Source organism: Triplophysa dalaica, chromosome 25, assembly GCF_015846415.1.
Source record: "Triplophysa dalaica isolate WHDGS20190420 chromosome 25, ASM1584641v1, whole genome shotgun sequence".
Lineage (NCBI taxonomy): Eukaryota > Metazoa > Chordata > Actinopteri > Cypriniformes > Nemacheilidae > Triplophysa > Triplophysa dalaica.
Genome location: NC_079566.1, coordinates 10201992 through 10227094, shown reverse-complemented (window position 1 = coordinate 10227094; position 25103 = coordinate 10201992). Strand labels below are relative to the sequence as shown.

The following is a 25103-nucleotide window of genomic DNA, read 5'->3' as shown; positions in this document are numbered from 1 at the left end:
TAGACAAATATCCACCTTCAACTATATGGGAAATCACAGAGATTGAAAGGGTTTTCCACGAGATGTTTAGTCTAAAGAAGAAGAAAAAGTTCAGCTTCAGAAAGAGTCGTAGCAGTCTTTCCAGCCATGGATCCGTCAGCGATATGGAGGATCGGGTGGTCATGCTGTGTGAAGATGTGCCGTCAGAGGTCTCCTTTGATTCAGGCCAGGAATCCATCAGTCCTGGAGCATGCTCAAGCAGAGGATCCCAGAGTGAAGATCTCGAGCATGGCATGGGACAGAGGCTCTCCTCTCTAAGTAAAGATGGGTTTTCTTACAGAAAAGTATTCGTCTCGGAGACGGAGGTTCCCTGGGGCCAGCCGTGCTACCTGCTCACCCAGAGAGTCCATCAACCGTAGGATTCTTCTCGCTGCATTTTGGTTCTTCTGTTAGGGCAGCATAAATCTGCTTTTCTTTTATTATTGTATTATTGCAGTTGTCAAACGTTGTTGGAATCTCTATGACTATGTTCTATATCTGCTTACCACTAAGTATGCAAGTATGCACAACTATGGATTGCTTGAACAAGGGCAGGGGCCTGAGTTTGCATGTCGTATTTTCCTAATTGTTTTTTGTTGTTGTCTTGCATAGTTGGAAGTTGAGTATTAAGTCATAGAAGAATTTTGTTTTTAATTCTTTGAAGAGAGATCCATCTTGTCCTTGCTTGCCCATGCTCTGGCGCATCACCTGGTTTGCATAGCCTCCAGGTTTGGCCCAGCAATGGGCAGTAAATTATACAACCCGTAATGTGCGAGCATGCATGTCAACTATGTCTTCAAATCAAGCCATGCCTGCTGTTTTTTATTTTGGTGGAAAAGGTTTCTTAAATTCTGTTAAGTACAATGTTTAAACTGTATTAAATGAGCTCATAAACAGTAGTGGGCTGTCGATAGGATCTGTTTTATAAGCTATTAAGCATTCATTTGACAAAAGACTTGCAAGTACAAGGTGAAATCATTTTTTTATTAAGTTTAAAAATACACAGTGGCCAACAGTATATCTTATTTTGACATATTTTAATGACGTCCTTGTCACTAACAACATGTACTGTAGCTTATTCTATACCTGAAACAAAAAATGATCTTTGCATAACTAGTTTCTTCTTGTTTTTAATGTTAGGCCAAATCTGATCGACATGACTAAGGTGTACAGACAGACCAACCTGGAGAATCTGGAGCAGGCCTTCAGCATAGCAGAAAGAGACATGGGTGTCACTCGCCTGCTGGATCCTGAAGGTAAAGGAAGAAGATCTTCTCAACATTTTTTTCCAGCTTGTTTAACATTTCCATTTATTCCTGCTGAATTTATGTACTGTGTATGTATCACATCCAATGTACATTCTGATGGTTGGCCCTGCAGATGTGGACGTGCCACACCCAGATGAGAAGTCCATCATCACGTATGTTTCCTCTGTCTATGACGTTATGCCCAGAGTTCCTGATGTTCATGATGGAATCCAGGCCAATGTGAGAACACTTAAGTCTGCATGTATAACACTGTATATTTTCATATTACATGATCTTAATATGGATGCAGCTATAGTAGTTCAGAATATGTAAAACACATCAGTATGATAAAGTTAGAGTCGTATATCATCTGTGTGATGGATATAGGAGTTGGAGTTGCGCTGGCAGGAATATTACGAGCTGGTGACCATGTTACTCCAGTGGATCAGACATCACATCATCGTGTTTGAGGAGCGGAAGTTCCCAACCAGCTATGAAGAGATTGAGGTTGGTTTTACGGGCTCCCTTGAAAAGTATCCAGAACCATTGATACGCATGTTTGCCGCCCAAAATATTGACTAAAGTGTTTTTTAAAGAAATAGTTCACATTCAAAGTTATTTTTTTTAATCATATACTCGCCCTGTTGTTATTTTGAGCATGTGTGATTTTCTTTCTTCTGCAAAACATGAAATAGGATATTCTGAAGAAAGTTGGTAACCAAAAAACGTTGGTCCCATTGACTTATATTGTTTGGACACAAAACCAATTTCAATGTCAATAGGGACCAACAGTTTTGAGTTACCAACGATATTTTAAATATCTTCTTTTGTTTTCTGCATAAAAAGAAAGTCATACAGGTTTAAAATGACAAAGCGCGTGTAAATAATGCCACCATTTTTTTGGAAGGTGAACAATCCCTTCAAAGGAGCAAAATAATATTGGCATAATCATTTTGTTTTTTGGTATAAATCGTTTGAAATATTGTGGCCATTATACTTAACATTATGCTGCAAAACGTTAACAAAATGATATCCAAATAACAGTAACCATTTATTATGAAATAGCCATTAAGCTTCTTTATTCTCTGTAGGTTCTTTGGCGTCAGTTTCTGAAATTCAAGGAGACTGAGTTGCCTGCAAAGGAGACTGACAAAAATCGCACCAAGCTTATTTACAAGTCATTGGAGGTAATTAAATTCACTTTAGGGGTAATAACATTTTAAACAAGCATGTAGTACAAAAATGGGTTTTACCAGACATTCAGAGTTTCCTGCTTTACCAGGATTTGATTTGTTTGCACATGGGTTTGTTTGGCACCAGGGTCCTGTACAGATGGGTCAGATAAAGGTTCCCCCCGGTTACCACCCCATTGATGTGGAAAAAGAGTGGGGTCGTCTGCACGTGGCCATTCTGGAACGAGAGAAGCTTCTGCGCTCAGAATTTGAACGGTGAGATGCTGCTTTCTTTTAAATTATTATAGTTCTAATAGGTTGCCATATGATCTCATTAAAAAGTATTACAATCCTCTCATTATCCCTTGTTCATTTCTATCTGGTCTGAATTTCATGCAGTTTTTATTTAGAGAATAGATTATACAAGAAATATAGACTATAAGATGTTGAAGAATGAGACTCTTTCACTGACTTAATCTGTGTAGTATTTCCTTTTTTATATATATAAATATTATATTTTGAATATATTTATTTTTTCATACATTTATATAAAAGATAATGATTTGTTTTGGAAATATTTCTTGTTATGGATTGCTATTAGATGCAATCGCAAAGAAAGAGCAAACAAGGCGTCACTTTTAGGAAGTTTTGTCACAAGACGGTCTGCTGCCCAGAGTCAGTGCTTAGTTACGACCGCTCAACTATAAACCTCAAATTCAGAGCGTCTCTCTCTGAAAAACCTTTCTGGACTTGGATTTAAAATTACTGGAATTATTAGTCATGGCTTTTCTCAATGACAGCCATGGATTGGAGTATCTGCTCCGTCAGACGAGGGTGTGAGTTGGTGCATCAACAAGAAAAAGCACTTTTGTGTTTTAGCCGATTATGAATTAAATCTATTCTGACGTGTTCAATGGTTGTGTGTTATGTTTTCAGACTGGAGCGTCTGCAAAGAATAGTCAGTAAGGTGCAGATGGAGTCGGGTGTGTGTGAGGAACAGCTCAACCAGGTGGAAACACTGTTGCAGACGGTGAGATACACATACACTTTGAATTTGGATAATAGAAGCTTGACACATGAGACATTAAGAAAATAACGTGAATAATTCTTTGCTTTGCAGGATGTACGTCTTCTGAGCGCAGGAAAACCCATCCAGCACGCCTCTGAGATCGAGGCGGATCTGAACAAAGCTGAAAACATGATCCGATACCTTTTCAACGATGTGCAATTGCTTAAAGACGGGCGCCATCTACAGGCAGAACAGATGTATAGAAGGTCAATACAGTATTTGTACTGTGGATTTTTTCGTAAGCATGAAGTATTAAGATGTTAAGGAAAAGATCATGAGTTATGGTGTGATTTTTTTATTGTTTTGTATTTGAAAAAATAATTGTGTTTATTATTATTGTATTATTATATATGTATTATTCAAGCGCAAGACACATTTTGCCGCATGTAGTATGGTAACTTAATGCTCTCCTCTCTTTCATGTTTTAGAGTTTACCGCCTACATGAGCGCCTGGTGAACCTGCGCAGCGAGTATAATCTGCGTCTGAAGTCAGGTGTGACGGTATCACAGGTGCCCATGACCCAAGTGCCTGTGACGCAGACCTCTCACGTCCAAACGTTGCAGCAGTCTCCTCAACGCGTAAGACCCGAGCTAGATGAAGTCACCATCAAGTATATTCAGGACCTTCTTGCCTGGGTGGAGGAGAACCAGAGACGCATTGATGGGGCAGAATGGGGCCAAGATCTTCCCACTGTGGAGTCTCATCTTGGCAGCCACCGCGGTCTCAATCAGTCTATAGAAGAGTTTAAATACAAAATCGATCGTGCACGAGCTGATGAGGTAGGTGAAAGTGCATTTGTCATACATGTTTTTTGTAATATTGGGTCTTGATAAAGACTGTCTGTACAATTTTGTAGCATTTGTTTTTTTTCTTTAAAATTAATGTATAGTGTATGTCAAGGTTTTTCTATCATGATGTTATGATGTTGGTCTAAATGAATGTAAAGTCACCTTACAGATACCTTTAAAGTTAAAGTTGCATTCGAGTGACCGTGAATACATGTCTTGGACATTTGAAAAAAAAACATAATTTTCTGTTTTCTCAGAATCAGTTGACTCCAGTCAGTAAGCCAGCCTATAGAGAATGTTTGGCCAAACTGGACCTTCAGTACGGCAAGCTGCTGGTACGTTCTTGAATCACACGTTTACTTTGCAGAATGAATTTTCCTGATGCAGCACATTTTTCTAAGCATACAAAGCCTGTTTACTTAAATTTGTTGGTCCTGTAATTCTTTTTTTCAGAACTCCTCCAAGGCACGTCTGCGCAGTCTGGATCAGTTGAACAATTTTGTAGTGGCCGCAACCAAAGAACTGATGTGGCTGAATGAAAAAGAGGAGGAGGAAGTGAACTATGACTGGAGCGACCGAAACTCCAACATGACCGCCAAGAAGGACTATTATTCAGTACGCACTTCTGATTTCTACCTGTAGTTAACAGTACACTTCGCAAACTAAGTTTGCAATGTCAAAAAAGTTTACAAAATCAGATTTCGCTGCGGTGAAGGCCATGTCTGTAAGAAACCTTGATGCCTTAATGCCACTAGATGGCATTATTGTGACATCTCTTTGTTTTTGGGTATCAGTGTTTAATGTTCATGATCCCGTGCTGTGCTTTAGGGTTTAATGCGAGATCTCGAACATAGAGAAACGAGGGTAAACAAGGTCCAGATGACTGGAGACAAATTTCTGAAAGAGGGCCATCCTGCCAGAAAGACTATTGAGGTAATATCTTTATATGATCATTTATATGGCCTCGTATTCATATGTCTCATTTTTACCAAATTTATGTTGTTGTAATTTAATAAAATATTATAAATCATTTACAATTCAGTGTCTCAGAGCTTTTGCTCTCAATGTATGATGTTTAATAATGAGTATTAATGGCTGTTTGTAAACCGCTTTTCTTCAGGCTTTCACGGCAGCTCTTCAGACTCAATGGAGCTGGATTCTTCAGCTGTGCTGCTGTGTTGAGACTCATCTTAAAGAAAACACAGCTTACTTCCAGGTACATCCATCAACACCAGTAAACATGTTTTGTTTGCAGTTCAAAACCTTATTTGCCGTCTTCTAAAATGTTCTCCAAATCTACAGTTCTTCTCCGATGTCAAAGATGCCCAAGAACGGATGAAGAAGATGGAGGACATGATGAAGAAGAAATATATGTGTGAGCGTTCAATCACAGTCACACGGCTGGAGGATTTGCTTCAGGATGCAATGGTGGGTATTGAGATGAATTTTCGTTCATCGCAGAATGCATTGCAATACACCGCTTTGGAGCAAAGCTCACGTCTGTTCCACATCTGGCTTTCAGGAGGAGAAAGATCAGCTCAATGAGTTCAAGACTCACCTGGAGGGTCTCAACCGGAGAGCCAAGACCATTATCCAGCTGAAACCGAGAAACACTTCTAACCCCATCAAGGGAAGATTACCGATTCAAGCTGTCTGTGACTTCAAACAAATGGAGGTAAAATAGAGACGTTCTGCCATGTGTTTGCTCTTATACGTGGGTAATAAAATAAATTGAGCATGTGCTTATTTGCCTTGTACGATTGTATAAGTATAGTTTTGTTTGACCTGTTTACATTTTCATAATTGTCATTCTTCATCCTAGATCACAGTGCACAAAGCAGACGAATGTTTCCTGACAAACAACTCGCAGCCGTACAAATGGAACGTGCGAAACTCCAGTGGAAACGAAGCCACAGTACCGTCCATCTGCTTCATAATCCCTCCCACCAACAAAGAGGCCGTCGACTTGAGCTCGAGGTGAATCTAGATAAGAGCGTTCAGGAATGGCCTGGTTTAACCTTCGTTCTTCTGATTGGCAGGACAACCAAATTCCACATACTCCTTTAATCTCTGTTTATGAGATCTGGAGGGCGAGTTGGCAAGGCTGATGGTTGCAATATAACTATATCTTTTTGATCTCTTTGTTCTGCCGTTTTACTTACGTTTTCGTTTTGACCTTCAGTTTGGATGCGAGTCAGCAGAGGTTGATGGTCCTGTGGCAGAGGCTCCATGTCGATATGAAGAGTCTGCTGTCTTGGCAGTACCTCATGAGAGAAATCCAGCTTATCAGATCCTGGAATTTCATCACGGTAACTTGCACACACCTCATTTTTGGTTTTAGATACTTTCAAGATGTTTAGAATAACAATTTTACGCTTAATGTTGTTTTATTATTTATAACACGGCGCACACTGTTAAGCAGTTTTTTTATATAGTTTGACAAGCCACCTAAAATCTTCTGGTTACTAGTCAGACTGTTAAATGCAATTCCACATCTTCACGCAGTCCACGATTGGACCGTTGTAATGTTTAAGTGTTGTATGTACTAAATGAATATACATATTTTCTTATTTCTGTGCAGTTTAAGACTTTGAGAGTCGAGGAATATCGTCTGTCTCTTAAGAACTTGGAGCAGCACTATCAAACCTTTATGCGTGATAGTCAGGATTCTCAAATCTTCGGCGCTGATGACCGCCTGCAAGCTGAGAACAGTTACGGCAAAGCAACTCAACACTTTGATAACCTGCTGCGGTCTGTCGAGCAAGGTGGGTGTCAGCTCACGGCAGATTGTTTATTCAGATGCATAGAAATCCTTCATTTACATTTCTGCTGTTCATTTGCTTTTATGACAGCACCAGTTAAACTCTGGTTTGCACTTTCCAGCCACAGTTCCCATTATGACATTGAGACATATTTTTCAGAACCTGTCCTGAACCCGAAAGACAAAGCTATGGGTAAACATAACAGTGTGGATTTGAAGATTAACCGACTGTGAATGACTTACAGTACATGTGCATTGTGCTCAGCATTGTGTGTTTTTAATATCTCAGCGTTTGCTGAGACTGTCCACTTCATAGCATGTTTAATTTGTTTAAAATTTGTAAAAAATATTTTTTCATGCAGGAAACTGCCTCATTTCTTTCGTCAGCTATATCATGTCCACAATTTCGAATGCGGTTCACTCACATAAGTGTGTTTAATAAATATAATTTTGTAAAGCATTACTGCCTTTAAGAATGCTTCAAAACTGTGTTGCTGTCTCATATAGTGGATGGTGCCATATGTGTTTAGGTGGACAAGGGTTAACTGTCTACTATGCTTGGTTTCAACAGGTGACCAGGATGAGTCGGTGTGCAAGAGCTACATCACCCAGATAAAAGACCTGAGGCTGAAACTGGAGGGGTGTGAGACCCGAACTGTCAATCGACTCAGACAGCTGGCGGACAAGGAACCTCTCAAGGCTTGTGCACAGAGGACCACAGATCAGAAGGTGTGGACAAGCTTATTGTACTCTGTTTTACAGTACACAGTTCCAAATTGACCCCTATTAGTGTTAATAAATACAGTATGTGACCTTGCCTCTGATAACCTAGCTGAAGTCATTTTTACATAAATGTATTCTACATACTGTAAATATTGGTGATGTGAATGTAATTTTTGAAAATACCTGTATTACCTCGATATCTTTAATATAGTAATGCCATGACCGAGATTGAAATGAATGTTTAGGAAGCCGATCTCTGGTATTTATTTGTGCAAAATAATAAAACATTGTGTCAATAAAATGATTTCAGTATTCCAAAAGCCATTAATAATAATCTTTAATCTACTGTGTTAAATACCTTTTTTTGGCTATGAATTCTTTAATAGTCAAAATCTCCTATATTTTAACTATTAACTATATTACAAGACTTTATTGTAATTTGATTAATCGATTCTTGGTGTAAACCATTTGAGTTTACTGGGGCAGAGACAAATTTCTATCTACAAAATGTACAAGTCTTTATAAACCTACTGTATGTAAACTAGTTTATGAAACGTGTTTTTTGTCTCTCTGTCCTACAGAAAGTGCAGGTGGAGTTGGAAGGTCTAAAGAAAGACCTGGACAAGATGGTGGAGGAGAGTGAAGAGGTGCTGGCAACATCTCAGCAGTCCAGTTCCGCTCCTGTTTTGCGCTCCGAGATTGACATCACTCAGAAAAAGATGTACCACGTCTACAGCCTTTCGTCTGTGTACTTAGACAAGTCAGTCAAACCCCTTCTCCAGTCATAGTAAAATATAGATTTAAAATGTTTATTGAAATCAACTTAAACAGGAAGAACTTTCTGTCTGAATAAAATGATGCCAAACCTTCCTTTTTGTGTCTGTGCAGGTTGAAGACCATAGACATGGTAATCCGCAGCAAACAAGGAGCTGAGGATGTTCTTAACAAGTATGAGAACCAACTGAGAGATGTACACAAAGTTCCTGTAAATGAGAAGGAGGTCGAGGCTGAACAGACGCAGCTGCAGGTGCATGTCTTAAAACATTGTTTGCAGTGACAAGAGCACAAAGCATGGATTACCTAACACGTTTTGGGATATTTTCTCCACCCCAGAAACTGCGAACTGAAGCCGAGGGCAAGCAAGGCATATTTGACAACCTGGAAGAAGAGCTTCAGAGCGCTAACGTGGTGAATGACCAGATGTCTCAGCTTCACAGCGAGCGTGATGTCGAGCTGGAGCACTACAGGCAGCTGGTGGGTAACCTGAGGGACCGCTGGCAGGCCGTGTTTGCTCAGATGGAGCTGAGACAGCGAGAGCTCGATCTGCTGAGGAAGCAGATGCAGGCTTATAGGCAGAGCTACGATTGGCTCATTCGCTGGATAGCCGATGCCAAGCAGAGGCAGGACAAGCTGCACGCTGTGCCCATTGGTGACAGCAAAGCCCTACTAGAGCATCTGACACAGGAGAAGGTAATTGGGTGGTATTGAATTTTTGTTACCGTGGCAACCCTAAAAAAATGACTTTATTTAGCAGTGTTTCCTATATCACTTTCAACTAATTTGTACTGTGCAGAAACTGCTTGAGGAGATTGAGAAAAACAAGGACAAGGTGGACGAGTGTCATAAACATGCTAAAGCGTACATTGATGCCGATAAGGTGTGTATGAATGTTGATTTTAGGCTGTTTTGCACAGAAATCCGGGTGATTTTTGAATATCATGTGACTGAATGTTCTCATCCAGGATTATGAGCTTCAGCTGGTGACATATAAAGCTCTTGTGGAGCCCATAGCTTCTCCTATGAAGAAAGCCAAAATGGAGTCCTCATCTGATGACATCATTCAAGAGGTACCTCTTCCACCAATAGTCTGATTTGTAATATCCACCTGTGTGTGCGAGTGGAGAACTAATTAATAATACATAAAATTGTGAAATATTATTTTGATTTATTAAAGAAACAATCCACTTCAATAGGTTAATTCTCTTATAATTTCCCTAATGCCATCCCAGATGTACTGTATATGACATTCCTCAGCTAAACAAATCATTTTATACTAAGAGGCTGTCATGTTATTGTCTTACACGTTACTCAGAATGGTAAAACAATAAGTTTGTGAGGAATAATTATTAATATTTTAGCTTATTTAGCTAATTAAAATGAAATGGTGGTATGTTGCATTATCTCATCTGTTCTTCTGTGTCTTATGATGAAACAGTTTGCAAGTTGCAAGAACCAACATAATTTTTTTCTTTCAATGGATAAGCTCAAAACTTTGAATTCTTTAACTTAGGAAGGGAAGTCAAATAAATTATGAGATTTTCATATTGTGGGGATTTCTTTAACATGTTTAGAAATTGACACATTTTGGAAAAAAAATTCACCTTATTTTTGCAATGAAAAATGTTGACTTGTTTTTCAGTACGTGACTTTGAGAACACGGTACAGTGAGCTGCTGACTCTGTCAAGCCAATACATTAAATTCATCATAGAGACACAGCGACGCCTAGAGGATGAAGGGGTAAGTGTCAAGACCTGAAATCTAGTATGTAATTTAGTACTAACTTTAATTCACTAACTAGCTTTATGTATGGACACATGAAATATTTTACTGTGCAAACCATATGAGACACAGTTACAACTGAATTTTTTTCAAGTCTTTTAGAGCCAAAGAAGGGTCTTGACAGGATTGTTCTCAGATTTACTATTGAAAAGTGATCCTTGCATTCTCTGTAAGCACCTTAAAGGTTCAAACAGCATCAAATTAGCAAGAAGAAAAATGAAATGTGTAGTTACGTAAATCCAAAATACTACAGAATAAGATCAGCTACTTTAGGTGGGCAGTAATGCTAATGCTTACAGTGCAGTTCATCCCATTTCTGTCACAGCGTATCCCATTTCTCTCATTATACTCTATGTTTAGGACTATATACTGTAAGTAGGTGAAGTTTATTTATACTTAAGCGAGAATTATGTAAGCATAGAAACCCTTCAGTCTGAAGCAAACATTACTCTCATCTTGAATATAAAATTTGTGCATGTGCACTTTGTAATAGTACATTTACTATTACATGACAAACGGTGGATACTGACTGTTGCTCCTGTAAACAGATAGCAGCATTCTTTCCCATCACTTTTGTCTGGGCTCCGGTTGTTGATTTTACACTGTTATGCTTCAGCTTGACTGCCACTTCTTTTTCTGTAATTGTTCTCTGCACAGTTTGGTTCTGCTTTTCTTTTCTAACCTTTATTTTCTGTTTGCCTCTCTAAACCACTTGCCCAGCGCTTTATCATGATGAATGTTTGTCATGTTTGGGCACTAAAGAGGTAAATTGTCCACAAAAAAGCATGATCATCATTTTTCAATCCCTTTTCACACCTGACATTAATGTTTTTTTGCCATTATTAAACAACATTTTTAAATGCAAAATAATATATGCATAAATGTATACTATAAGATTTCTATAGGAATCTTTAAACATCATTGCATTAATAGTTTGCATAAAATATAGTTTTTTTGCACTTGTTCTGGCCTGGCATTATATATTTTTCTTTATTTCAATCTTTCGTTCATTTTTGCATCAATAAACTGTGCACTTTGAAGTCATGATAACCTTTCAAACATACATAAAATGTGTGTTGTAAAAAGTGCCTTAACCTTGCTGCAATCCACACCCCAATCCTTTTTTCATTGACCCTTTACAATAATAAAAACAAAAATTAGGCTGTTTGGCCTATTTGATAACGTTGTCAGCACGTTGTGTATAAGAAATATGCCTACATTTATTTTCTTTATTAGTTCAAACTCTTTATAATTCAGATTTACAGGGTTTAGGTTTTAAATATTTATTAGATTGAATTACCAAGTCATATCTAATGATAACACCACAATAGCATGATGCCATTTTATAACTGCAGCTATAGTGTTGTTTTTGTGATTGTGTCTCATTCTGTGTACCATACATTATGATTTGATATCGTACTTCATAAATAATTTGTAGATATTTTACTAGTTATTGTAGCATAACTACCTCCCTTTAACTTAATTACTTTACTTACATTTATGTGTACTTACACATGTCTATATCTGTAATTTACTACAGATATAATATCTAACTCTAAAATGCTTAACATCTCTATTCCCTTACTATTTACTTCCACTAATACAGAAAGCTGCTGAAAAACTTAAGGAGGAAGAGAGGAAAAAACTGGCTGAGATGCAGGCCGAGCTAGAAAAGCAAAAACAGTTAGCTGAATCTCACGCAAAGGCTATTGCCAAAGCAGAACAAGAGGCCAGTGAGCTAAAGATGAAGATGAAAGACGAAGTCAACAAACGTCAGGACGTTGCTGTCGATGCTGAGAAACAGAAGCACAATATCCAGCGAGAGCTTCTGGAGCTTAAAAGCCTTTCAGAGCAAGAAATCAAGTCCAAGACGCAACAGGTTGATGAAGCGCTGATTTGCCGTACCAGAATCGAAGAAGAACTCCGTATAATCCGAATTCAGCTGGAGACGACCACGAAACAAAAATCAATTTCTGAAACTGAGCTTCAGCAGCTGAGAAACAAAGGAGATGAAGCGGACAGACTTCTAAAGTCGGCTCAGGAAGAGGCAGATAAACTTCGAAAGCAAGTCGCTGAAGAGAATCAAAAGAAACGCAAGGCGGAAGAGGAGCTCAAACTGAAATCGGCGGCTGAGAAGGATGCAGCTAAAGAGAAAAAGAAAGCCCTTGAGGATCTAGAGAAGTTCAAGCTCCAAGCAGAAGAAGCCGAGAGACACATGAAGCAAGCGGAGCTGGAAAGGCAAAGGCAGATTCAAGTGGTAGAGGAGGTGGCCAAGAAGACTGCAGCCACCCAGCTTGAGAGTAAACAGTTGTCATTGACGGCTAAACTGGAAGAGTCCCTCAAAAATGAGCAGGTGATGGTCATCCAGCTTCAGGAGGAGGCCGAACGTCTGAAGAAGCAGCAAGCTGATGCGGATAAGGCAAGAGAGCAGGCCGAGAAAGAACTAGAAACATGGAGACAGAAAGCTAATGAAGCTCTTCGTCTGCGTCTCCAGGCTGAAGAAGAGGCCAACAAGAAAAGTGCAGCTCAAGAGGAGGCGGAAAAGCAGAAAGAGGAAGCCAAGCGGGAGGCAAAGAAAAGGGGAAAAGCTGAGGGGACTGCACTTAAACAGAAAGAGACCGCAGAGAAGGAACTCGAGAACCAAAGGAAGAAGGCTGAAGAAACGGCACAGCAGAAGCTTGCAGCAGAGCAAGAACTCATTCGGTTAAGAGCTGATTTTGAGCATGCTGAACAACAGAGATCAGTCTTGGATGATGAGCTCCAGCGTCTTAAAAATGAAGTCAGTGCTGCTGTTAAACAGAAGAAGGAGCTGGAAGAGGAACTGATCAAAGTTAGGAAGGAGATGGAGATTCTTCTGCAGATGAAATCTAAGACTGAGAAGGAGTCTATGTCGAACACTGAAAAGAGCAAACAACTACTTGAGTCTGAGGCGGCAAAGATGAGGGAACTTGCTGAGGAGGCAACCAAGCTGAGGTCTGTTGCAGAAGAAGCAAAAAAACAGAGACAGCTGGCGGAGGAAGAAGCAGCTCGACAAAGATCAGAGGCTGAGAAGATCCTGAAAGAAAAGTTGGCGGCTATCAACGAAACAACCCGTTTGAAAGCCGAAGCCGAGATCACTTTGAAAGAGAAGGAAGCTGAAAATGACTGTCTAAAGAGAAAAGCTGAAGAAGAAGCGTACCAGAGGAAAGCCCTTGAAGACCAAGCGTCTCAGCACAAGCAAGAAATCGAAGAAAAGATTGATCAGTTAAAGAAGTGTTCAGACACTGAACTGGAAAGGCAGAAGAAAATTGTAGAAGAAACACTGAAGCAGAGGAAAATAGTGGAGGAGGAGATCCACATTCTGAAAATCAATTTTGAAAAGGCTTCGACTGGTAAACAGGATCTTGAACTTGAGCTTAACAAACTGAAGAGCATGGCGGACGAAACTCAAAAGAGCAAAGCAAAGGCAGAAGAAGAGGCGGAGAAATTCAGAAAGCTTGCTTTGGAAGAAGAGAAGAAACGAAAAACGGCAGAGAAGAAGGTGAAGAAAATCCAAGCTGCTGAAGAAGAGGCGGCAAGACAGCACAAAGCCGCTCAGGAGGAAGTTGAACGTCTTATAAAGAAAGCAGATGAGGCCAAAAAGCAGCAAGAGAATGCGGAGAAGGAAGCCGAGAAGCAGATCCTTTTAGTCCAAGAGGCCGCACAGAAATGTGCTGCTGCTGAGCAGAAATCCCAAGTTGTTCTCCTCCAACAAAATAAAGATACTATGGCGCAGGATAAACTTAAGGAAGAGTTTGATAAGGCAAGGAAACTAGCACAAGATGCGGAAAAGGCTAAAGACAAGGCTGAGAAAGAGGCTCTACAGCTGCAGAAGAAAGCAGAAGAGGCTGAGCGTCAAAAGCAGGCTGCTGAGGCTGAAGCTGCCAAACAGGCCAAAGCCCAAGAAGATGCTGAAAAACTGAGAAAAGAAGCCGAAAATGAAGCTTCCAGGCGTGCTGAGGCAGAGGCCGCTGCTCAAAAACAAAAGCAACAAGCGGATGCTGAGATGGCCAAGTACAAAAAGCTTGCAGAAAAGACCTTGAAGCAGAAGTCTCAGGTTGGAGAGGAGTTAACAAAAGTTAAAATGCAACTAGATGAGACTGACAAACAAAAATCTATCCTCGACGATGAACTTAAGCGACTCAAGCTAGAGGTCAGTGATGCTGTGAAGCAAAAAGGTCAAGTGGAGGATGAGCTCTCTAAAGTCAAGATCCAGATGGAGGAGTTATTAAAACTGAAACTTAAAATTGAAAAGGAGAATCGACAGCTTATGAAGAAAGATAAAGAAAACACTAAGAATCTTCTCGAGGAGGAAGCTGAGAATATGAAAAAGTTGGCGGAGGAGGCGGCACGGCTCAGTGTCGAGGCTCAAGAAGCTGCAAGATTGCGACAAATTGCGGAGACAGATCTTGCCAAACAAAGAGAACTGGCTGATAACATGCTGGAGGAGAAAAAACAGGCCGTTCAGGAGGCAACAAAACTAAAGGCTGAAGCTGAGAAGCTCCAGAAGCAGAAAGATCAAGCTCAGGTGGAAGCTCAAAAGCTGTTGGAGGCCAAAAAGGAGATGCAGCAGCGTTTGGAACAAGAGACTGAAGGTTTCCAGAAATCCTTAGAAGCTGAACGCAAACGACAATTGGAAATTACCGCAGAGGCTGAGAAACTAAAGATCAGGGTGACCCAGCTGAGTGAAGCTCAGTTCAAAGCTGAAGAGGAGGCCCAAAAATTCAAGAAACAAGCAGATGACATCAAAGCCCGTATGATAGAGACAGAAAAAACTACTTCACATGTTTTTGTTGAGGAACTGGAAGTGCAGAGGTTGCAAAGCACAAAAGAGGCCGAAGATCTGCATAAAGCGATCGCAGAGCTTGAGAAAGAAAAGAAAAAATTGAAAAAAGAGGCAGCTGATTTACAAAAACAGTCAAAAGAGGTATTGTGTTACATGTAGTATTGTAGTCTAGCTTTAATACAATACCCTTAAATACCTAAATTAACAATTAACAGTTTGTATACATGCTGAACATCTTTGTTTTTGTAAATTGTGTAATGAGAGACAAAGTGATAAACAAATCTTGCAACTTTAATGAACAAAGATGTTCTGGCCGCCATTCACATTTTAGTGTCCATGATACGGTTCAGTTTAAGATACGGTTGTTTCTCAACACATCAACCATGGCAAAACACAATAATGTTGCATATTCAAACAATATTTTAATTTGATTATATACATTTTAATAAAAACATGGGCACTATAATGTATTTCTGTTCCATTTCAGAAGAAGAATTTCAAAGTCTTAGTGTTCGTAAGATCTCTTATGAGTTGTATTTGTACAGTGGAATGCTAACGGGTTAAATGTGTTAAAGAGATCACCCAAAAATAAAATGTCGTTCTAAACCTGTATGACTTTCTGCTGAACACAAAAGACAATATTTTGATGAGCGTTGGTAACCAAACAACCATTGACTTCCATTGTATGGACACAAAACCACTGAGGCATTTCTCAAATTATGATCTTTTGTGTAAAAGAAAGTCTTTTGAGCAAAATGATTATGAATAAATGATGACAGAATTTTTATTTTTGGGTGAACTATCTCTAACACATTTAACTCCTGAGCGCTCCACTCCACAAATAAAATTCTAAAGAGATAAAACTGAATATATGATGACAGATTTTTTCTTTCTGTAACCCATCCCTTCTAAATTGTGGAAATCTAGAAAGATTATATAACCGCTATTAATGTTGTACATTTATAATTGGTCAATGTTCATTAATTACTGTTTCATGGCTTTTATTCACAGATGGCCAATGTGCAACAAGAACAGTTACAACAGGAAAAGACTATCCTCCAGCAAACTTTCATTGCAGAAAAGGAAACATTGCTGATAAAGGAAAAGGCCATTGAAGCAGAGAAAAAGAAGCTGGAAAGGCAATTTGAAGATGAAGTGAAGAAGGCTCAGGCTCTTAAAGAAGAACAGGAACGTCAAAAAAAGCAGATGGAGGAGGAAAAGAAGAAACTCCAGTCTGCCATGGATGCGGCTCTCAAAAAGCAGAAGGAGGCTGAGGACGATATGCTAAACAAGCAAAATGAGATGCAAGAGCTTGAAAAGAAGAGAATTGAACAAGAAAAACTTCTGGCTGAAGAAAACAAGAACTTAAAGGAAAAGCTAAAACAACTTCAGAGTTCACAGAAGTTATCTCACACAAAGGAAATGGAAATTCAAACTGAGGATGTCCCTGAAGATCAGTTGGTTCAAATGACCATGGTAGGAACAACAAAGAAGGTCTTCAATGGCTCTACAGAAGTGGATGGTGTGAAAAAAGATGAACCGCTGTCATTTGACGGCATCAGAGAGAAGGTGCCCGCGAGCAGACTTTACGACATTGGTGTTCTCAGCAAAAAAGAACTGGACAAGCTTAAGAAAGGGAAAACCACAGTGCAAGATCTTTCCAAGAATGACAAAGTCAAGATGTGCCTAAAAGGTAAAGATTCCATAGGTGGTGTAATCGTTGAACCCAACCAGAAAATGAGCATATATCAGGCTTTGAAAGAGAACAAGATTGCACCAAGCACAGCTACGATGCTCCTCGAAGCTCAGGCTGCATCTGGCTACATCATTGACCCCATCAAGAACAGAAGACTGTCTGTCAATGAAGCTGTGAAAGATGCTTTGATCGGACCCGAGTTACACACTAAATTATTAACTGCTGAAAGGGCTGCCACAGGATTCAAAGATCCCTTCACTGGAAATACAATTTCACTATTTGAAGCTATGAAAAAGGGCTTGATCGCAGAGGACCAGGCCAGGAAACTTCTTGATTCTCAATATGCAACTGGTGGTATAATTGATCCAGTCAATAGCCACCGTGTGTCTGTCCAAACAGCATGTTCACAAGGTCAGTTGGATGAAGATCAAAGCAAAATTCTGTCCAGTCCTCCTGCTGACAAGAAAGCATTTATAGACCCCAACACTCAGGACAGCCTCACTTATTCTGAGTTACTAGAGAAATGCAAACTAGATCCTGACACAGGCATTCCATTTCTACCTATCATAGAGAAAGCAGGGCAGATTAAAGAACTTACACAGATGAAGAAACTAAAGATGTATTTAGTAGAGCAAGCGTATCAATTCCATTTGGAAGATTTAAAGGAAAGACCGTCACCATCTGGGAAGTCATCAATTCGGAATACTTCACTGAGGGTCAGAGAAAGGATCTCATCCGTCAATACAAGACAGGCAAAATTACTGTTGAAAAAATTATCAGGATTGTCATAACTGTTGTCGAGGACAAGGAGAACAAGAAGGAACCTGCCTTTGTTGGTTTGAGATCATCTGTACCTGCGACAGAGCTTCTGGAAGCAAAGGTTATTAATAAAGATTTATTCAACAAATTACACAATGGTAAAGCTACTATTAAAGAAGTGTCTGAGCTTGAACATGTCAAGAAAGCCCTACAAGGCACACACAGTATTGCTGGAGTGCTTGTTGAGTCGAGTAAAGAAAAAATGTCCCTTTATGAAGCCATGAAGAAGGACATACTTGGATCAAAGCCTGCAATTGACCTTTTGGAAGCTCAAGCTGGAACTGGCTTCATAATTGACCCAGTGAAGAACCAAAAGCTCACTGTTGATGAAGCTGTCAAAAGTGGTGTTGTTGGCCCAGAACTTCATGAGAAATTGCTGTCCGCAGAAAGAGCAGTTTGTGGCTTCAAAGATCCATATACTGGAAAAACTGTATCACTCTTCGAAGCCATGCAAAAAGATCTCATAAAGAGAGACCAAGGAGTCCGACTCTTAGAAGCTCAACTTGCGACAGGAGGAGTTATTGACCCAGAGAAAAGTTACCGCCTCACTCAAGATATCGCATGTAAACGTGGTTACCTAAATGAGGAGATGAATAAAACTTTAAATAGCCCATCCGACTACAGTACAGTATTTGTCGACCCCAACACACAAGAAAACATCACTTATGCCGAATTGCTTAAAAGATGCACTACAGATAAACAGACTGGTCTTCCACTGCTTCCACTCTCAGAAAAAGCAGTCAAGTCAAAAGAAATCGAGCCCCTTTCTAATGCACAATGTGAAGACGCCTTGAGCCATGCAACAGTAGATATACACAGTGGACTTTTTAAAGGAAGGAAGGTCACGATATGGGAAATTATCAACTCTGAGTATTTAACAGAGGAGCAAAGGATTTATTTTATTCAACAGTATAGATCAGGAAAAGTCACCATTGAACAACTCATCACAATAATTGTCACCACGGTGGATGAAAAAGAAAAGAAAAGAGAAGACAGCTTTGAGGGTCTCAGAGGACCCGTAACAGCCAGTTCCTTGTTTGAATCTAAAATAATTGACAAAGACACATATGACGAGCTCCAACAAGGCAAAAAGAAACCTGCAGAGGTCGGTCAAATTGACTCTGTCAAACGTTACTTGCAAGGATCTGATTGTATCACTGGGGTGTTTGCCGAAAAGACGAAAGAAAAACTCAGCATTTACCAAGCAATGAAGCAGAAACTACTGACACCAAACACAGGTCTGTCCTTGCTGGAGGCCCAAGCAGCTACTGGCTACATAATCGATCCCATCAGAAACGAGAGATTTACAGTTGTTGATGCTGTAAAGGCTGGCATCGTTGGTCCAGAACTACATGAAAAACTGCTGTCAGCAGAGAAAGCTGTTACTGGTTATAAAGACCCATACACTGGCAATACAATCTCCCTCCTCCAAGCAATGCAGAAACAACTTGTTCTGCGAGACCATGCCATACCTCTTCTAGACGCCCAAGAGGCCACTGGAGGAATAATTGATCCCGTAAATAACCATCGCATTCCAAGTGATATAGCTATTCAGCGTGGCTACTTCACTATGCAGTTGGCTAAATCTTTCAAAGACCCCTCAGATGACATCAAAGGTTTCACAGATCCCAACAAAGATGAGAGGGTCACATATAAACAACTTAAAGAGACATGCATGACTGATCCAGATTCTGGAATATGTCTGTTACCTCTTTCTAAAGCAGAGGCTCCAAAGCAAGCTGAAAAAACGTATGTTTATACAGAGGAACAAGCAGAAACAGACTTGGCCAACACTCAAGTAGATATAAAACATGAAAGTTTTGCAGGCCAACAAGTGACTTTATGGGAGGTTATGAAGTCAGACTTATTGCCAGAAGATGAAAAGCAGAGGCTCCTTGAACAGTACTGCTCGGGAAAAATTACAAAGGAAAGAATGGTCATCATTATAATTGAAATCATTGAGCAAAGAGAAATCAACAGGCCTGAGCAAAGCATGTCATGTGATGTCATCAGACGCCGGGTCACCATCGAGGAACTTTACAGAGCTCGGATTATAGACCTTGAAACTTACAACCTGCTCAAACAAGGCAAGAAAACCATAAGGGAGGTCATGGAGATGCCATCTGTCAGGAAGCTCCTCTTTGGAACGGGCAGCATCGCTGGGGTGCTCGCCGATAATTATGCTAAGGTTAGCATATATCAAGCCATGAAGAGGGGTCTCATCACACCTGACGTTGGCACTGATCTGTTAGAGGCGCAAGCAGCAACAGGATTTATCAATGACCCTGTGAAGGATGAGTTGTTGACAGTTGATGAGGCTGTCCGGAAGGGTGTTGTTGGCCCAGAGATACATGATAAACTCCTGTCAGCCGAAAGAGCTGTCACAGGTTACAAAGATCCATACACTGGTAAAGTGATATCTCTATTCCAAGCCATGAAAAAAGGCCTTGTTCCTGAGTATCATGCTTTGAAGCTGTTGGAAGCCCAGGAGGCAACAGGTGGCCTTATGGATCCCGAGTACTATTTCCGCCTTCCAACTGATATCGCCATGCAGCGTGGATACATAAACAAAGAAACCAGTGAGAGAATATCAGATCTAAACGGAGATGTGAAATATTTTACAGATCCAACTTCAGATGAAAAGCTCTCTTATGCGCTACTTCTCAAAAGATGCAAAGTTGACAAAGACAGCGGATTGCGATTGCTGTCTCTGGCTGACAAAAAACTTCTGTTTAAGGGACTTAGAAAGCAGATTACCCCGGATGAGCTGTTGCGCTCTCAAATTATCGATCAGAAGACGTACACGGCATTGATGGAGGGCACTATTTCTGTGGAGGACCTCAGTAAAGATCTAAAAAAATATCTTGAAGGTCTCAGCTCCATTGCAGGAGTGTATGTAGAAGCCTCTAAAGACCGCCTGTCAGTCTACCAAGCCATGAAAAAGAACATGATCAGACCAGGAACCGCCTTCGAGCTTCTGGAGGCTCAAGCGTCTACTGGGTACGTGATCGATCCGATCAAAAATCTGAAGATGAATGTCCTAGAAGCAGTTAAAGCCGGAGTTGTTGGACCAGAATTTAAAGACAAGCTTCTCTCCGCTGAGCGAGCTGTGACCGGCTACAAAGATCCATACACAGGAAAAGTGATCTCCCTGTTCCAGGCCATGAAAAAAGGTCTCATTCTGAAAGACCACGGTGTACGTCTGCTCGAAGCTCAGATAGCCACAGGTGGCATCATTGATCCAGAAGAGAGCCATCGGCTGCCTGTTGAAGTGGCTTACAAACGTGGTCTGTTCGATGAGGAGATGAATCAAATTCTCACCGATCCCTCTGATGACACTAAAGGGTTCTTCGATCCAAACACAGAGGAGAATCTGACCTACCTTCAGCTGATGGAGAGGTGCATAACAGACACTGAAACTGGACTCTCTCTTTTACTTCTGAAAGAGAAGAAACGTGAAAGAAAGACCTCCTCCAAGTCCTCAGTGCGCAAACGAAGAGTCGTCATTGTCGATCCTGAATCTGGAAAAGAGATGTCGGTGTCCGAGGCATACCGCAAAGGTCTCATTGACCATCAAACGTACATCGAGCTTGCGGAGCAAGAATGCGAATGGGAGGAAATAACCACCTCATCTTCCAGTGGTGTCATTAAGTCTATGATTACTGACAGAAGGTCCGGGCGGCAGTATGACATTGATGATGCAATCTCCAAAGGCCTCATTGACCAGTCTTCTCTGGACCAGTACCGTGCTGGTAATCTTTCCATCACTGAATTTGCAGACATGCTCTCTGGCAATATGAGTGGCTTCAGATCACGTTCGTCTTCCTTTGGATCCAACTCTTCTTATACCATGAGCCCAGTTCCCTCCATAAAACCACCAGCAACAACCTGGACTGATCCAACTGAGGAAACCGGACCCGTGGCTGGAATTCTGGATACAGATACTTTGGAAAAAGTGTCGGTCACAGAGGCTATGCATCGGAATCTAGTCGACAACATCACTGGTCAAAGACTGTTAGAAGCACAAGCGTGTACGGGAGGAATTATAGATACAAACACGGGAGAAAAATTCACTGTTGCTGATGCGATGACCAAAGGACTGGTGGATAAGATAATGGTTGATCGTATCAATTTGGCTCAGAAAGCTTTTCAGGGATTTGAAGATCCAAGAACCAAAACAAAAATGTCAGCCGCTCAGGCCTTAAAGAAGGGTTGGCTCTACTATGAAGCTGGCCAGCGGTTCCTTGAAGTCCAGTACCTAACGGGTGGATTAATCGATCCAGATGTTACAGGAAGAGTAGCACTGGATGATGCTGTAAGGAAGGGCACCCTAGATGTTCGCACTGCACAGAAACTGAGAGACATCAGCGCATATTCCAAATACCTCACCTGCCCCAAAACAAAACTCAAGATTTCATACAAGGATGCCATGGACAGAAGCATGATAGAAGAAGGAACTGGACTGCGTTTGCTAGAAGCTTCCTCTCAGTCAAGCAAAGGCCTTTATAGCCCGTACAGCGTCAGCGGATCGGGATCGACCTCAGGGTCCAAGTCTGGGTCCAGAACTGGTTCCAGATCAGGCTCTAGAAGAGGAAGTTTTGATGCTACCGGCTCAGGTTTCTCCATGAGTTTTCCTTCATCCTACAGCCCCACTAGCTATGGCCGCCGGTATGATTCAGGGCCGCATGGTGGACTTCAGATGGATGAGCTAAAGCAGGCTCTTACAGCTTTGGCATCAGGCAGGAACTGTTGCTTTGAGGAAAATAAACTATTCACATTATCACAAACCAACTGCTCTTTAGTTGCTTAATTTATGTACAAAAGGGACATTTATCCTGCTCTGCATGAGACTGCTAATGGCCTTTTCACTGATGGGTATAATATTACTATATGAGACTGGCTTTGTTATTGTGTTACATTTTTAAATATATTTAGTTCATCGTTTCTTGTTTTTTTTCTCATGTTTTTTTCTCTTATTTCTTGTTGACATGTCGGTATGAGACTATGCATCATATATTATATACAGTTTGTTCTGCAAAGCATTCATGGCTGAAAAAATATGTTTTACATTTTCATTCAATTATTAGCAGTGTTAAATACTTATAGCTTTTCTTTTTTATCTGTATCTAGTTTTTTCATAAACTAGTAATATTGCAAGAATGTTAATGACATTGTGAAGAGGATAAATCAAAGGAGATGTAAAAGTTGGTTCTAATATTATCTAATATTTTCTTAGTTTGTCCAAAGATGCTCATCTGTACATCTCTGCTTGTATTTTGATGTTAAACATGTTAACACTATAAACCAGCGTGCTAAAATTAGAGAAACTATTGACTATCTGCAAAGTGGGATAAGGTCCATGTAGACACTGAATATTGGCATGAGACAATGCCGATAAACAAAACAATAAATATCTTGGTTAAAGTGCCACACCTGTGGCTTACAAGAAATTGAACATCTTTTATTATTTAGAACTGGAAAATTATTAACTCTGAAGTCTAATGATACAAACTGAAGTCATTGCAGGGTGACACACATTTACTGTAAAGATGCAAAATTACATTCAATTACATTTACATGAGACTTCAATTGCCTCTTACACCTTGTTTGATGTCTACATCGTTTTTTTTGTAATTAATGTGCACCCCTATTAGGCTTAATGGTTTAAGCCTAGTGTCATTACTTGTGTTTTTGCAGATTATATTATACAGAATGTAATTATATAGGATTTTAATGTTTATATTGACATACAAGTACTATGACAGTAAAGATGTTTTGTCAGATTATTTGGAAGCGACTCTCTTCACTGGTATTCTGATGATTTAAATATTAAACGTCATGACCAATAATTTCTTCAGAAAAGCTTATGTACAGTTAAGTTATGAAAAAGCCTTAATATACTTTTAAGCTTTTAACACGTCTCGATTTTGCTGACAGGGTTCTGTGTCAGAAGACAACTATGTCAAAATTAAAGTCAAGTCAAATGAATGCATTGGGTAGATTTCGTTCATTTATTCAGTCACTTTTGAAAAATACATTACAACAAAAATGTTAAAGGAAAAAACAGCACTGGAACTTTCTATATGCCCAGACTACCTCCTCTTTAAATGAATCTAAATTCAACATTCATGTTCTTTACAGTCATTATTATTGCAAGTTACCTGTTATCTTTCACTGCCACGGTGTAATAAAATGGAATTGATTTCTCCAATGAGAAGATTCACAATCATTGTGATCTCTCCGCCAACATACATGTTCAACTACCTTTATTTATGCTCCTTTTCCTTTTGCTTTTGAATTGCTTGTTTGATATAAATATACAAGATGCTAATGGCGTGTATAGGTTTAGGTCAGACTGGTATACTGATATTCATCATCATTTGACCGTTTTAACACAAGTTTTGAAGTCTTTGAGGTTTAATATTAGAAACTTGGATTGCTTTGTTCTCATGATCACATATCAGCAGCTGTTCAGAACAGTAACTTGTGTAATGTTTTAATAATGTGTTGACCATTCTAAAATGAACTGAATGTATAGAACATGGTCTCTATGCACATATTTGTCAAACCTAAGACAGACCGTATTGAATGAAACAAAAAGCAAATAAAGAATCTGCTAAACCCAATCCAATATGCTAACTTTCCTTGAACATTTTGATCACTACTGTACATCACGATATAATTCAGTTTTATTTTCCAACATTATATATGTTGCTTTCCATGTTTTACAAACATGATTAAAAGGATATGGGTGATTCGTTTTTAAAGTAAGCTTTTGGAGATTGTATCAAGATACATTAAGAACTGTTCTGATGTTTTGAATGCATGATCTGAGGATGGTATTGATGAGATGAGATGAAATGTTAGTATGTCATGTAAATAAAGTAATTATCTGCTGTTCAATGTCAGTTTATCTGTTTGTTTGTTTCTTCCTTGTTTCTTTTCACATCCTTTACATAATAACTTCATGTTCATGTTAAAATCAAAGCATGAAAACCGCATGCATATGAATACTGTATTATATCCATCAACCGTTCAACTACAAATCATTTTATATGAACTGAGAGAAAACCACGTGAGAATATTTGTCCCTGGGTAAGACAGAGGGTTTGTTCTATGTGACAGGTGTACACTTAATGTGTCAGCATTCCTGAAGACCTGTTTGCATGCTCTTATTTCTCTCGTGACAAATTATTTTGCATAACCAAGAACCAAAACAAACCTTTTTTACCCTATCAACAGAATATAACAGTATGATTGCAACGCTGGGTATGAACTATCCTCCCTTTAAGCAAATCAGTGTACTACCATCTCAGAAACAACCAGAATCAGATGTTTTGTCTCAAGCCAAGATTTAGAGAAACTAGTCCATGCTTTCATCACCAGCAGGGTGGATTACTGTAATGGACTCCTTACAGGTCTTCCCAAAAAGACCATCAGACAGC

General features: G+C 39.8%; 1 protein-coding gene across 1 annotated transcript in view; it reads left to right on the top strand.

Annotated features, from left to right (window-relative positions):
- pleca (plectin a) overlaps nt 1–24566 on the top strand; it is an 82534-nt gene extending 57968 nt beyond the window's left edge. The window contains 27 exon segments of the mRNA XM_056742184.1: nt 1159–1274; nt 1399–1505; nt 1653–1772; nt 2357–2452; nt 2586–2713; nt 3374–3467; nt 3558–3712; nt 3935–4286; nt 4553–4630; nt 4749–4910; nt 5124–5228; nt 5416–5511; nt 5598–5723; nt 5818–5970; nt 6118–6272; nt 6478–6604; nt 6877–7060; nt 7628–7785; nt 8361–8539; nt 8668–8806; nt 8893–9249; nt 9353–9436; nt 9522–9626; nt 10199–10297; nt 11946–15284; nt 16155–17430; nt 17433–24566. Of these exon segments, the coding sequence (XP_056598162.1) occupies nt 1159–1274; nt 1399–1505; nt 1653–1772; nt 2357–2452; nt 2586–2713; nt 3374–3467; nt 3558–3712; nt 3935–4286; nt 4553–4630; nt 4749–4910; nt 5124–5228; nt 5416–5511; nt 5598–5723; nt 5818–5970; nt 6118–6272; nt 6478–6604; nt 6877–7060; nt 7628–7785; nt 8361–8539; nt 8668–8806; nt 8893–9249; nt 9353–9436; nt 9522–9626; nt 10199–10297; nt 11946–15284; nt 16155–17430; nt 17433–22468 (13126 nt within the window). The 3' untranslated portion in view covers nt 22469–24566.
- Nucleotides 24567–25103: the final 537 nt, after the last annotated feature.